The sequence below is a fragment of the Ranitomeya imitator genome, chromosome 3 (assembly GCF_032444005.1).
Source record: "Ranitomeya imitator isolate aRanImi1 chromosome 3, aRanImi1.pri, whole genome shotgun sequence".
NCBI lineage: Eukaryota > Metazoa > Chordata > Amphibia > Anura > Dendrobatidae > Ranitomeya > Ranitomeya imitator.
In genome coordinates, this window is record NC_091284.1 from 396,475,088 (window position 1) to 396,487,609 (window position 12,522).

The window sequence follows — 12,522 nt, forward strand, 5'->3', positions numbered from 1 at the left end:
ATTCGTGTAGACACTGTTTGAAGCCTTAGGCTTGACATGTGACATTTAATGTCACTTGTAGTATAGAGTGGATCACTACACTCCATTCTTCTAATCAGACAGGACCATGTAGGTAACACCACGAAGAAGCCTTCATGAGGAAGCCTCACACCGGTCACACCTCCCGGGATTATGATATGGAGTGGCATAATGTAGGGTAGCCGGACCCCTCTAGTTTCCATGTTACATTGATTTGATCATGGAACCAATGGTAAAGCCACTTCTGCAAAGTGTCCCAGGAGCCGATTTTCAACACAACAGTGAAAGCTGCATGTTGCTGGTGCTACTGCAAGAAGCCTGCATTGCCTAAATGTGCTACCCTGACCTGTAGTGTCTCTGGACTTGTCTTCCCATCGAGCACATCTGGGGCATCATTTATGGGCAATCGCAAAGGGAGCTGCCAGCAGCAGATCTTGATGATTTGTGTGCCAAAGTGCACAAAAATAGCATACCAGTTTGTGTAAGTGCATGTCTTTCTGTACATTGCGCTCATATGCGATACTGAATAATGGACTTTTGAAAATTTTGTTTCCATTGTTTCATCATTTGCAGATTATTAACATGTCTACTGATCCTGTGATTTCCATAATCCACAACTTTTCCTTCTTGGTGTTGCAATTTCAAATCTGTATTTAATAGTGAGTGTATTTACTATTGGACAGCATGCTATCCATGTGAAGAAAAAAAATTAAAGTCAGGTCAACAGTGACTCCTAACAGGCCAAAGATGTTAACATCAGTCAGATTAATTTTTCATTGACCAACAGATGTCACTACAACTCATGTGTAGCCAAAGATGCATATTATTTCAACACAGCAGGAAAAATTGCAAAATTAAATACTTTTTTTTTCCCCAATGACAGACGGTTATGGACCATGTGCCAGGCCCCATAGACATTTGATTGTAGGAAAATCTTACCAAACCGCAGGGATGCACCAAAAACAAAAAAAATGTATGCAAAAGTTTGGACATTGACTACATTCTTGTTATGGTTTTTATTTATTATTTTATTGCTTCATATGGGCAATTTGTTCTATGTTTTTCAGCACTCAATCTGCTAAGTCTATAATAAAGTTTAGTAGCGGCAAGAATGAAACATTCAGAGACCATATACTTGGAGTGGAATTTTAATTCAAGAAAAATAAAATCACAAAAAGTTAGGAAGATAGGACCTAAATTTCACCAGTGAAAGGTAGAAGTCCATATATATGGTATACATTGTGGGCTAGAAATTGGAAAATTATTTTTTTTGTTTCCTAATAAAATCAGAAGTTCTAAATCTCTAAGCAGTAAGAAAACATAAAAACAATATTCCTGAAAATACTTATCTGATTTTACCTGATGGATGTCCTTGCTGTGTGTGGTCACAAGAGGCTTAACTTCTGTGTGAAGGTAACTATTATACGTGAAATACACAAGATTAGAGAAGTACAGTAATTTATGGTAAGTCATTAATATGGATAATATACTGCATTAATACATCCATAATTCCAGAGTATCTATCAGCTGTATCCAGTTCCTTCTTCCCCTGCTATTTAAAATGGAACATGAAGAAAACCAATACATTATATTTCCATCATATTCTCCCACCAGATCTATCAATTGTTGTTAATGGTTCCATGTTTCCTTCTGTCTCACAAGTCCACCACCTCATAGTAAAATTTGACATTATAGTCTTTTAAACCACACATTCGAGACCTTACCACCTTCTGCCAACACTAACTTTTCAAAATATTTCTCAAAATTTGCCTTCTCAAGTCAATAAAACTACAAGTGCGTGCATCATACTACTGTAAAATCCTTCCCTGTGGCCTCCCATCTAAGACCCTTGTGCCCCTCTAACCCACCCTCAACTCTGCTGTCCAGTTAGTCAACTTCTCTGCTCTGCCAATCAATTTAGCAATTTTATGGTTTAACCCCAATGTAGCATGCATCAGTTATCAGGATCTCTTTAAATATTTTATAAAAATACAGACAACACAAGCCCCCTCGCTGCCCTGTATGCAAAAAAAGTCCCTGCATACTGAAAATATTTCTTAATCCCATACTGACATCTGCCATACATGCACAGCCAAGTCAGTAGCAGGTGTATGGAGCGGACTCATGGGTCTGCATGCTACAGCCAGTACCTGCCTCTAACAGCCACGACCCATGACTGTTAACCTCTGTCAAACAACTGTCAAACTCTGATAGCCTTTAGAAATACCCTGGTTTAGGGAAAGAGTGGAAAAAAAAAAAAAAGAGACAAGTGCGGCGCTTCCTCTGAGCGTAATACGTTTTTACCAACAAGTTAAAAACATTTCTTTTATTTGTAGTTATGCTCACCTTCTATCGGTAAGAAATGCACGTTGAGATTCTCAAGGAATCAATTCTTTAGGCAACTCTTCTTCGTATGTTGTATAATCCAATAAGGTGTGCAGCTCACTTTGGAGAACTATGTGTTGATCCTGCTTCAGATCCACATAGGTGGCAATTTCAAAGAGAAAAAAAAAAAACTCCAAGTAAATGTGGCGCTAAGCACCTACGGATTTTTTGAATTCATCCACTTCAAGTGAAAAATGTTAAAAAATTCATTTATTTTCTCAAAATAAAATATATTTGTACATTTTTTTTAAAAAACAGTACAACGCGTTTCGGCTGCTATTTTTACAGTGCAGCCTTCATCAGGTAGTAAAAAAACAAAAAGAACAAACAATACAATAAGCACTATAAAAATAAAAATTTTTTTATAGTGCTTATTGTATTGTTTGTTCTTTTTGTTTTTTTACTACCTGATGAAGGCTGCACTGTAAAAATAGCAGCCGAAACGCGTTGTACTGTTTTTTAAAAAAATTTACAAATATATTTTATTTTGAGAAAATAAATGAATTTTTTAACATTTTTCACTTGAAGTGGATGAATTCAAAAAATCCGTAGGTGCTTAGCGCCACATTTACTTGGAGTTTTTTTTTTTTTTTTTCTCTTTGAAACTCTGATAGCGGCATTAACAGTGAGTCAGCATGGGTTAACCCTGGTCTCCCACAGGGACTAGAATAGTGGCAAGTCTCTTCCCAAGACAGTCCCATATGGAAGGGTCTCCACCACTCCCACATGTTTGATTTCTCCACACGGTGTGCAAAAAGTAACCTCTGGCACAGTTGAGGCTCGCTGCTGGTGGTACCTGTAGTTGTGGTGCAGACGAGCTGAGCGTATATGGAGATACTCGGCGAGTGTACCCGAACATATTTATTAACCCCCACTCGGGCAAGGATCTCACCTTTCATGTTCCCATAGTCCAGGGCATTGTCCCGACTGAGGTCCAGGTAGGCCTTCTGGGCATCTCCTGTCAGGAAGGGGGCCACAACTTCAGCCCACTGGGTCATTGACAAGATCTCCCACTCTGCTGTGCGTTCAAACAAGGTGAGAAAGGCCTCCATATTGTCCTCAGGACTCATCTTCCTTAAGGCTGACTGAACTTTTTTCCGAGCCTCCGAATGGCTTGAGGTTGCTGGTGGGGCCGCCTCTCGCATAGCCGCGGTCTGCTGCATCAACAGGTTATTTATCTGCTGCTGTTGCTGATTATGTATCTCCTGCTGCTGTTGCTGCTCATGTTGCCGTACTGAGCAAGGACCAACAGCTTCAAAAGCTCCTCCATACTGTCAGCAGGCTTAAGCTGTAGCATTGCTGGCTTAATTACTAACATGCAGCACACTTTGGGGTATGCCTCAGTTCACACTGCCCGCATTCTCCAACCATATGTAGTGCAGTGGGGTTGGTGCAGTGTTACAGACAGTGACCACAGGGAAAGTTCACAGCAAAATGTGTTTAATGTCTAAACTCACACAGTGCACAGCACGCTGTATCCTCCGGATCGCAGACGGGAAAACAAGGACAGTCCGTGACTTGTTGCCACGGGTGACTGCACTGTCGTGTACACTGAGGGTGCCAGGCCTTTTGGCTCTGCTTGGTCCTGTGTTGCCTCACACAGGTTGAGCTCTGCAGAGCCTTCTGCTCTTCTTGATTGCAAGAACAAAACTGACACACCCATCCCTCTGCTGCAGGGGGTCTTACAAAAGAACCTGTGGCCCTCGGCCACATGGAAACCCACAGCCGGGGAGGTAACGGACTGCCCCACTACCATGCTGTAGTGTGTTTCAAAAATAAAAACCTAGGGCAGGTTTTCTTAAATCTGCCTTGGACAAATAGCTTGCCCAAGATCAACACTTACTTCTACTCTGCATTGCAATCACAGCTATGCCTGTGACTGCAATGCACTCCCACGGCCTCCATATGCTTCTTTGCACATTCTGGGGGACACATAACAACCCTCGCATATAACACCGGACACTGCCTCACAACAGCGACCAGAATGACTTTTCTATCCCAAATGGTATTAATAAAAATATTGTATTGTCCAACAACAAAAAAAAGCTCTCACAGAGCTCTATCGACTAAAAAATGAAAACGTTACTGATCTCGGAAAATGTCAACACAATAACAAAAAAAAAATACGTTTCTGATTTTTTTCAATACTAAAATAATAATAATAATATTAATGAAAAAAAAAAAAAACTGTACAACTTTGGTGTCATCATAATTGTACTGATGAGGAGAATCATATTGTTTGGTCATTTTTACCACACAATGTATGTTGTAAAAACAATTCCCAAAAAACTATTTCTGGATTGCAATATTTTGCCGTTTTTAATTTTCTCTGTTTAAATATTTTTATATTTTGTTAGAATGGACTTTTCTGGATGCTGAAATACCACATGTGTATTTTTGTTTTTATCTTTTTATTATCTTTAATGGGGAAAAAGATATTCATTATATTTATTAGACCCCCTCCCAAGGTAAATGTTATTATGGGCACGGAACCCGAAGATCCCGAGTCAGGGATACCTGCCGTAGGGGTCACCAACATAGGGACAGAGTGTAACCCCGATAGGCTTCCCTAGAGGTATTGGCAGTAGAGGTCCCAGAGCTGAAGGTGTCCCCTGGTAAGTTCAGGACAGCTCAGCTCCAGGATCCCACTCTGGCCCGGGCACGAGAAAGGGTGATGGAAATTAATGTAATAGCTCAGCAACCAGGTGCTGAGACAGTTTTTCCTCGCATGGCTATCCACTAGGAGTTGTTGTACCGGGTGGATAAAGTCCGTGATGAGGTGGTGGAACAGCTGGTGGTGCCCCAATCCTGCCATTGGGTGGTGCTCGATATGGCTCACACCCACAAGCTAGGAGGGCAATTGGGGCCCAAAAAGACGCAGGAGCACATTCTGCAGCGAGCTTTTTTTTTGGCCTGGAGGTCCAGATGTACTGTGACACCTGTCCGGAGTGCCAACTATTCTCACCCACCGTGAACTACCATTGATACCTCTGCCCATCATAGAGGTGCCATTTGAGCTGATCGCAATGGATCTGGTAGGTCCCATAGTCAAATCCGCCAGTGGCCATCAACATATTTTGGTCATAGTTGACTATGCCACCCAGTACCCAGAGGTGATACCTCTCCGCCACACATCAGCCAAACTAATATCCCGCGAGCTATTTGCCACGTTTTGTCTCCTTGGCTACCAAAGGAGACCCTTACAGATCAGGGGACTCCTTTTATGTCCAAGGTGACCAGGGAGCTATGTTAGCTGCTCCAGATGAAACAGCTACGTACGTCGGAGTACCTCCCACAAATCGACGAGTTGGTGGAGAGGTTTAATAAGACCCTCAAAGCCATGCTCAAAAAGGTGGTCACCAAGGATGGGAGGGATTGGGACATGTTATTGCCCTGACGTTCGCTGCCGTGAGGTACCACAGGCGTCCACAGGTTTTTCCCCGTTTGAGCTGTTGTATGACAGACATCCGAGGAGACTGCTCAATGTAGCTAAGGAAACATGGGAACAGGAGCTAACCCAGCATCGGAGTGTAATCGAGCACGTGGCGACCATGCAGGACCGGATTGCGGCAGTACAGCCCATAGTAAAAGAGCATCTAATGGATGCTCAGGCCGTGCAGAGCCACACGTACAATAAGAGAGCCACGGTCAGGACCTTTAAAGAAGGGGACGGGACCGGGTGTTGGTACTAGTGCCCATGGCCAAATGGCAAGGGCCATATGAGATACGGGGGAAGGTAGGAGAAGTGAATTATAGAGTGTATCAACCTGAAAAAATGAAACCCCAGCAACTATACCATGTCAACCTGCTACAAGCCTGGAAGGTGTACCAACGGGGATTCCTCTGGCATCGGCCAAGGACACAGCAGGGGTCAGGTTAAAATAAATTATTCTCTCCCCAAACAGCAGCGGCGGGAGGCTCAGGCTCTGGTGCAGTGGAATACGGACGTATTCTCAGAACTGCCAGGGCGGACCTCTCTGATACAACATGACATTGTCACCGAGACCCGGGTAAGGCTACGGATGAAACCATACCGAGTGCCAGAGGCCCGGTGGCAAGCCACAAACCCAAATAAAAGCCCACCAACCCCGTTGTACTACACTGCTTACAGCATTTTTTGCATTATTGCAGAAACTCAAGAAAAACTATTTTTGTTTTTTGCAATTTCAATGCAATTTCAACTTGAGAATTTTATTTCCGTATTCGAGTACACTATATGGTAAAATGAATTGTGTTATTCAAAAGTATAACTCATCCCGCAAAAAAACAAGCTCTCAAACGTATATGTGGACAGGAAAATAAAAAAAACTATGGTTCTGGGAAGGGAAGAAACAAATGGAAATGAGAGAGAGTAATAAGACAAAAGGTAAACCTGTCTCCAGCTTATCATACTTAAATTATCTCTGAACCCCTAAGACCAGTATTCACCATTTTGATGGTGCTCCATACCTGTTTGCAAGACCTGAAGCAAATGCAACAAGTTTGCATACAGCCGCATGCCACAATTCATGGCACCATGAGCCACAGGTTGGGGACCACTTATCTAAGTCCTCCCCATACCCCAGAATACACTTTAAAGGCATGAAGGGAACACTTACCGAATACAGTCTGTCATTTTTTAGTCATGCTTAATGTACTTGTTTTCTACATATTATATACTTATATTGCTATATATATAGCTGCATATGTTATGCATTGTAAAATCTATTATTTGCACCGTTTTCACATGTACTGAGCCCTGGAATAAAGGGCTAATAAGTTTATGAGAAATAATTATTGATACATAAGGATGTTCACCTATATGTTGTAACGTTTAGGTTCTATAAAATTAAAAACCCCTTCATAGGCATAAAAACCTAAGGTACACACAAAATTTAATATAAATTTTCATACTCACTCGAGTTTTCTGAACTTTTCCGTTCCTGCGGCAACATATTGACCCCTATTAAGTAGGTCGCTGAGTTCTGTCACGCGGTGGCCATTGCGAGGAGTGTATATGCTACGTACGGCAGTCGGGGCTTGAATACAGGTTGTCACCTCATTTAAGAAAGCTTCAAATGTAATAAACTGCTTCTCGTTCACAACCATACGGCGCCCATGGTGAAAAGGGTCACCATTTCGAAATACAAGCACATTTTTGCCATGCGGAACCAGCTGTACCCCCAAAGGGGAGCTCATTTTGAAACAAAAATAAAGACAGAATTGGACAACATAAAAACCAAAAACAAAAAATGTTCTCCGGTAGGTCTTTACATTGCCAGGTTACAAGGGATATCTGACAGAAGTAATCGCACACAAAGGACGCACAGTTCGCACGCTGATCTGCACGCCCCTGTCGATCATTTGGTTGCTGTGACTCTTTGCTGTTGCCAGGTGACAATTACTGGTTACAAGTGTTGGAGAGGAGGGTGCTGGGTTACAGCCGCCACGCCTCTTATACAAGAGCTACACAAGCTTACCAAGCTTTTACAAATCACCATGAAAAGTTAAGGTTTAGACAAGTGTGTGGTTTGAGATGAGAACTGATCGCTCCTGCAGGTATTTTTGTACAATGACATTACTAATATGCATCACCAAATAAAAATTATTAAATCAAAGGCTGTGATCCATGTCACGGAATTGTGTCTCTAAGACAATTTTAATTCAGGCTGTGCCACTATGCTCCCTTAATATCAAAGATGCAGAGTAGCCAGATATGAACGCAAACAATTATTCATCAAAAAATAGACTTTATTTTATCAGAATAAGCAAATGAGACACTTAACAATAACTAAAAATACATGCCTCGTGTGAGGAACGCTTTCTGGTACAGATCCTATTATGTAAAGTTATGTAAGATTGTAATTGTGCATACAGTCCAGTAAATTGCAATGTACCAAAATACCCTTTTAGTCCTGTAGAGTTTGTTCAAAATATGCAATTTATGTTGTCAGCCAGATTGACACGGGATTAACGTAGTCAGGCACGATTTTTCGCTTAAACACAGTCTATACGGTTTATTAAAGTGTCATAAACCGGGTTGTGCACAGTTCACATTATACATTTCATCAAACACAATAGGCACCAACTGGTGATATTAACTTGCAGCTTTGTCTTAAACACTTCATTTACGGCTTTGTTTCACGTACAATAAACATGCTGGACCTCACACTTCGCCCAGTTACCATGGGTGTCTGTACGCCGTACTCTTCCCCCATGTCCCAAGTCACATACAGCGCGTATGACACTGGGTCGTGGTCTCTAAACACGCCGAACCTCACTCCATTCAGTCACCGTGGAAGACCACACAGTTCATGGAACATCACAAGCACCAACAGTCTGTATAGGTACCTGACGGAAGCTCCTGCTCCACCTGCTGACTCCTTGTCAGTCCACTCCTCCGGGAAAGCTGCCTCACAGGGATCACCAACTTGCCTGGGCGGCATATTTTAGTCAGTCCAGACCCACCGAAGGACGGTAGCTTCCTCCACATAGACCATCCAGAATCATAGTCTTTCTGTGCGCTATTCAGGGATCCGGTCCTACTCCCAGGACCTCCCAACACACCAGCATGAGCTCTTCAGGAAACCTACTCCCAGGTCATCCAACACAGGTTGCCCAGTGTGCTATTCAGGATTCCTACTCCCAGGAAATCCAACACACTGGCATCTCCTCCTCACATGAACCGCACATGTGACCTGTCCAGGTGCTATTCAGGACCTCGTCCAACACCCCAGGCATATGACCTGTCCAGGTACTATTCAGGACCTTGTCCAACACCCCAGGCATATAACCTGTCCAGGTGCTATTCAGGACATCAGTCCAATACCCCAGGCATATGACCTGTCAAGGTGCTATTCAGGATGTAGTCCAACACCCCAGGTCACTAGCATGTCCAAAGCCCCACCATGTGCTCTTCAGGACTCCTACTCCCAGGAAATCCAACACAGGTTGTTCAGTGTGCTATTCAGGGATCCGGTCCTACTCCCAGGGCCTCCCAACACACAAGTATGTGACCTGTCCAGGTGCTATTCAGGACCTCTGTCCAACTCCCCAGGCCACCAGGTCCAAAGCCCCACCATGTGCTCTTCAGGATTCCTACTCCCAGGAGATCCAGCACATAGGCTCTCCAGGACCTTCCACTGGAACCACACAGGAACATGTGACCCACACCCTGGTCACATTATATACCCTTAACCACTCCCCTGGATGGGAGTGTGGATGTGTGGCTAGTTTGTCCCGCCCATCTCACACAACTAGCCTAGAAAGTCTCCCTTACAACTACACCATACATATACACACTCTTGAGGGACTACAGGTCCCTGTTATGACCTGGTGGTCAGGACAATAATGGACCTGGTGGATAAGAGCACACGGAATGACCTGATAGTTACTGATAATATAGGACGAGCTCTGGGACGTGGGAACTCTGCTGACCGCAATCCCTAATCCTATCAACCACACTAGAAATAGCCGTGGATTGCGCCTAACGCTCCCTATGCAACTCGGCACAGCCTAAGAAACTAGCTAGCCCTGAAGATAGAAAAATAAAGCCTACCTTGCCTCAGAGAAATTCCCCAAAGGAAAAGGCAGCCCCCACATATAATGACTGTGAGTAAAGATGAAAATACAAACACAGAGATTAAATAGATTTAGCAAAGTGAGGCCCGACTTACTGAACAGACCGAGGATAGGAAAGGTTACTTTGCGGTCAGCACAAAAACCTACAAAAAGACCACGCAGAGGGCGCAAAAAGACCCTCCGCACTGACTCACGGTGCGGAGGCGCTCCCTCTGCGTCCCAGAGCTTCCAGCAAGCAAGAACAATCGAAATAGCAAGCTGGACAGAAAAATAGCAAACCAGAGAAAAACAAGCAGTCACTTAGCTTCTGCTGGGAAGACAGGTCACAAGAATGATCCAGGAGTGAACTAGACCAATACTGGAACATTGACAGGTGGCCTGGAGCAAAGATCTAAGTGGAGTTAAATAGAGCAGCCAGCTAACGAATTAACCTCGTCACCTGAGGAAGGAAACTCATAAACACGTACAGCCACCGGAGAAAGTCCATGGACAGAACCAGCCGAAGTACCATTCATGACCACAGGAGGGAACCCGACAACAGAACTCACAACAGTACCCCCCCCCCTTGAGGAGGGGTCACCGAACCCTCACCAGAGCCCCCAGGCCGACCAGGACGAGCCAAATGAAAGGCACGAACCAGATCGGCAGCATGAACATCAGAGGCAAAAACCCAGGAATTATCTTCCTGACCATAACCCTTCCACTTGACCAGGTACTGGAGTTTCCGTCTCGAAATACGAGAATCCAAAATCTTCTCCACCACATACTCCAACTCCCCCTCAACCAACACCGGGGCAGGAGGATCAATGAATGGAACCACAGGTGCCACGTATCTCCGCAACAATGACCTATGGAACACATTATGGATGGCAAAAGAAGCAGGAAGGGCCAAACGAAATGACACAGGATTGATAACCTCAGAAATCTTATACGGACCAATGAAATGAGGCTTAAACTTAGGAGAGGAAACCTTCATAGGAACATAACGAGACGACAACCAAACCAAATCCCCAACACGAAGTCGGGGACCCACACAACGCCGGCGGTTAGCGAAACGTTGAGCCTTCTCCTGGGACAATGTCAAATTGTCCACCACATGAGTAAATCTGCTGCAACCTATCCACCACAGTATCTACACCATGACAGTCCGAAGACTCAACCTGCCCTGAAGAGAAACGCAGATGGAAACCAGAATTGCAGAAAAACGGCGAAACCAAAGTAGCCGAGCTGGCCCGATTATTAAGGGCGAACTCAGCCAACGGCAAAAAGGACACCCAATCATCCTGATCAGCAGAAACAAAGCATCTCAGATATGTTTCCAAAGTCTGATTAGTTCGTTCGGTTTGGCCATTTGTCTGAGGATGGAAAGCCGAGGAAAAAGACAAATCAATGCCCATCCTAGCACAAAAAGATCGCCAAAACCTCGAAACAAACTGGGAACCTCTGTCAGAAACGATGTTCTCTGGGATACCATGTAAACGAACCACATGCTGGAAAAATAGTGGCACCAAATCAGAGGAGGAAGGCAATTTAGACAAGGGTACCTGTTATGTTTGCTAATGACAGGTGTTATGAAGGCAATCCAGAAACACAGTGTGCTTAGCGATTTGAGCGCACACAGTGATCTGACAAATACCCAAAAATACAAGAACGAGCTCTGAGACGTGGAAACTCTGTAGACTGCACACCTGATCCTATCCTAAACACAACTAAAAGCGGCTGTGGATTGCGCCTAACAACTACCTAGGCAACTCGGCACAGCCTAAGAAACTAGCTAGCCTGAAGATAGAAAAATAGGCCTGACTTGCCCCAGAGAAATTCCCCAAAGGAAAAGGCAGCCCCCCACATATAATGACTGTGAGTAAGATGAAAAGACAAAACGTAGGGATGAAATAGATTCAGCAAAGTGGGGCCCGATATTCTAGGACAGAGAGAGGACAGTAAAGCGAACTTTGCAGTCTACAAAAAACCCTAAAGCAAAACCACGCAAAGGGGGCAATAAAAACCCACCGTGCCGAACTAACGGCACGGCGGTACACCCGTTGCGTCTCAGAGCTTCCAGCAAAACAAAAGACAAGCTGGACAGAAAAAAAGCAACAAAAAAGCAAAAAGCACTTAGCTATACAGAGCAGCAGGTCACAGGAACAATCAGGAGAAGCTCAGATCCAACACTGAAACATTGACAAGGAGCAAGGATAGCAGAATCAGGCGGAGTTAAGTAATGAAGCAGTTAACGAGCTCACCAGAACACCTGAGGGAGGAAGCTCAGAAGCTGCAGTACCACTTGTGACCACAGGAGTGAATTCAGCCACAGAATTCACAACAGGTACCAAATGGACCATCTTAGAAAAGCGATCACAAACCACCCAAATGACTGACATCTTTTGAGAGACGGGGAGATCCGAAATAAAATCCATAGAAATATGCGTCCAGGGCCTCTTCGGGACCGGCAAGGGCAAAAGCAACCCACTGGCACGAGAACAGCAGGGCTTAGCCCGAGCACAAGTCCCACAGGACTGCACAAAAGAACGCACATCCCGTGACAAAGACGGCCACCAA

At 44.1% G+C, this 12,522-nt stretch overlaps 1 protein-coding gene across 1 annotated transcript in view; it reads right to left on the reverse strand.

The window, feature by feature from the left end:
• DCDC2B (doublecortin domain containing 2B) overlaps positions 1-12,522 on the reverse strand; it is a 102,778-nt gene that overhangs the window by 53,028 nt on the left and 37,228 nt on the right. The window contains exon 3 of the mRNA XM_069759814.1: positions 1,378-1,435. Within this exon, the coding sequence (XP_069615915.1) occupies positions 1,378-1,435 (58 nt within the window). The remainder of the gene's footprint in view (positions 1-1,377; positions 1,436-12,522) is intronic.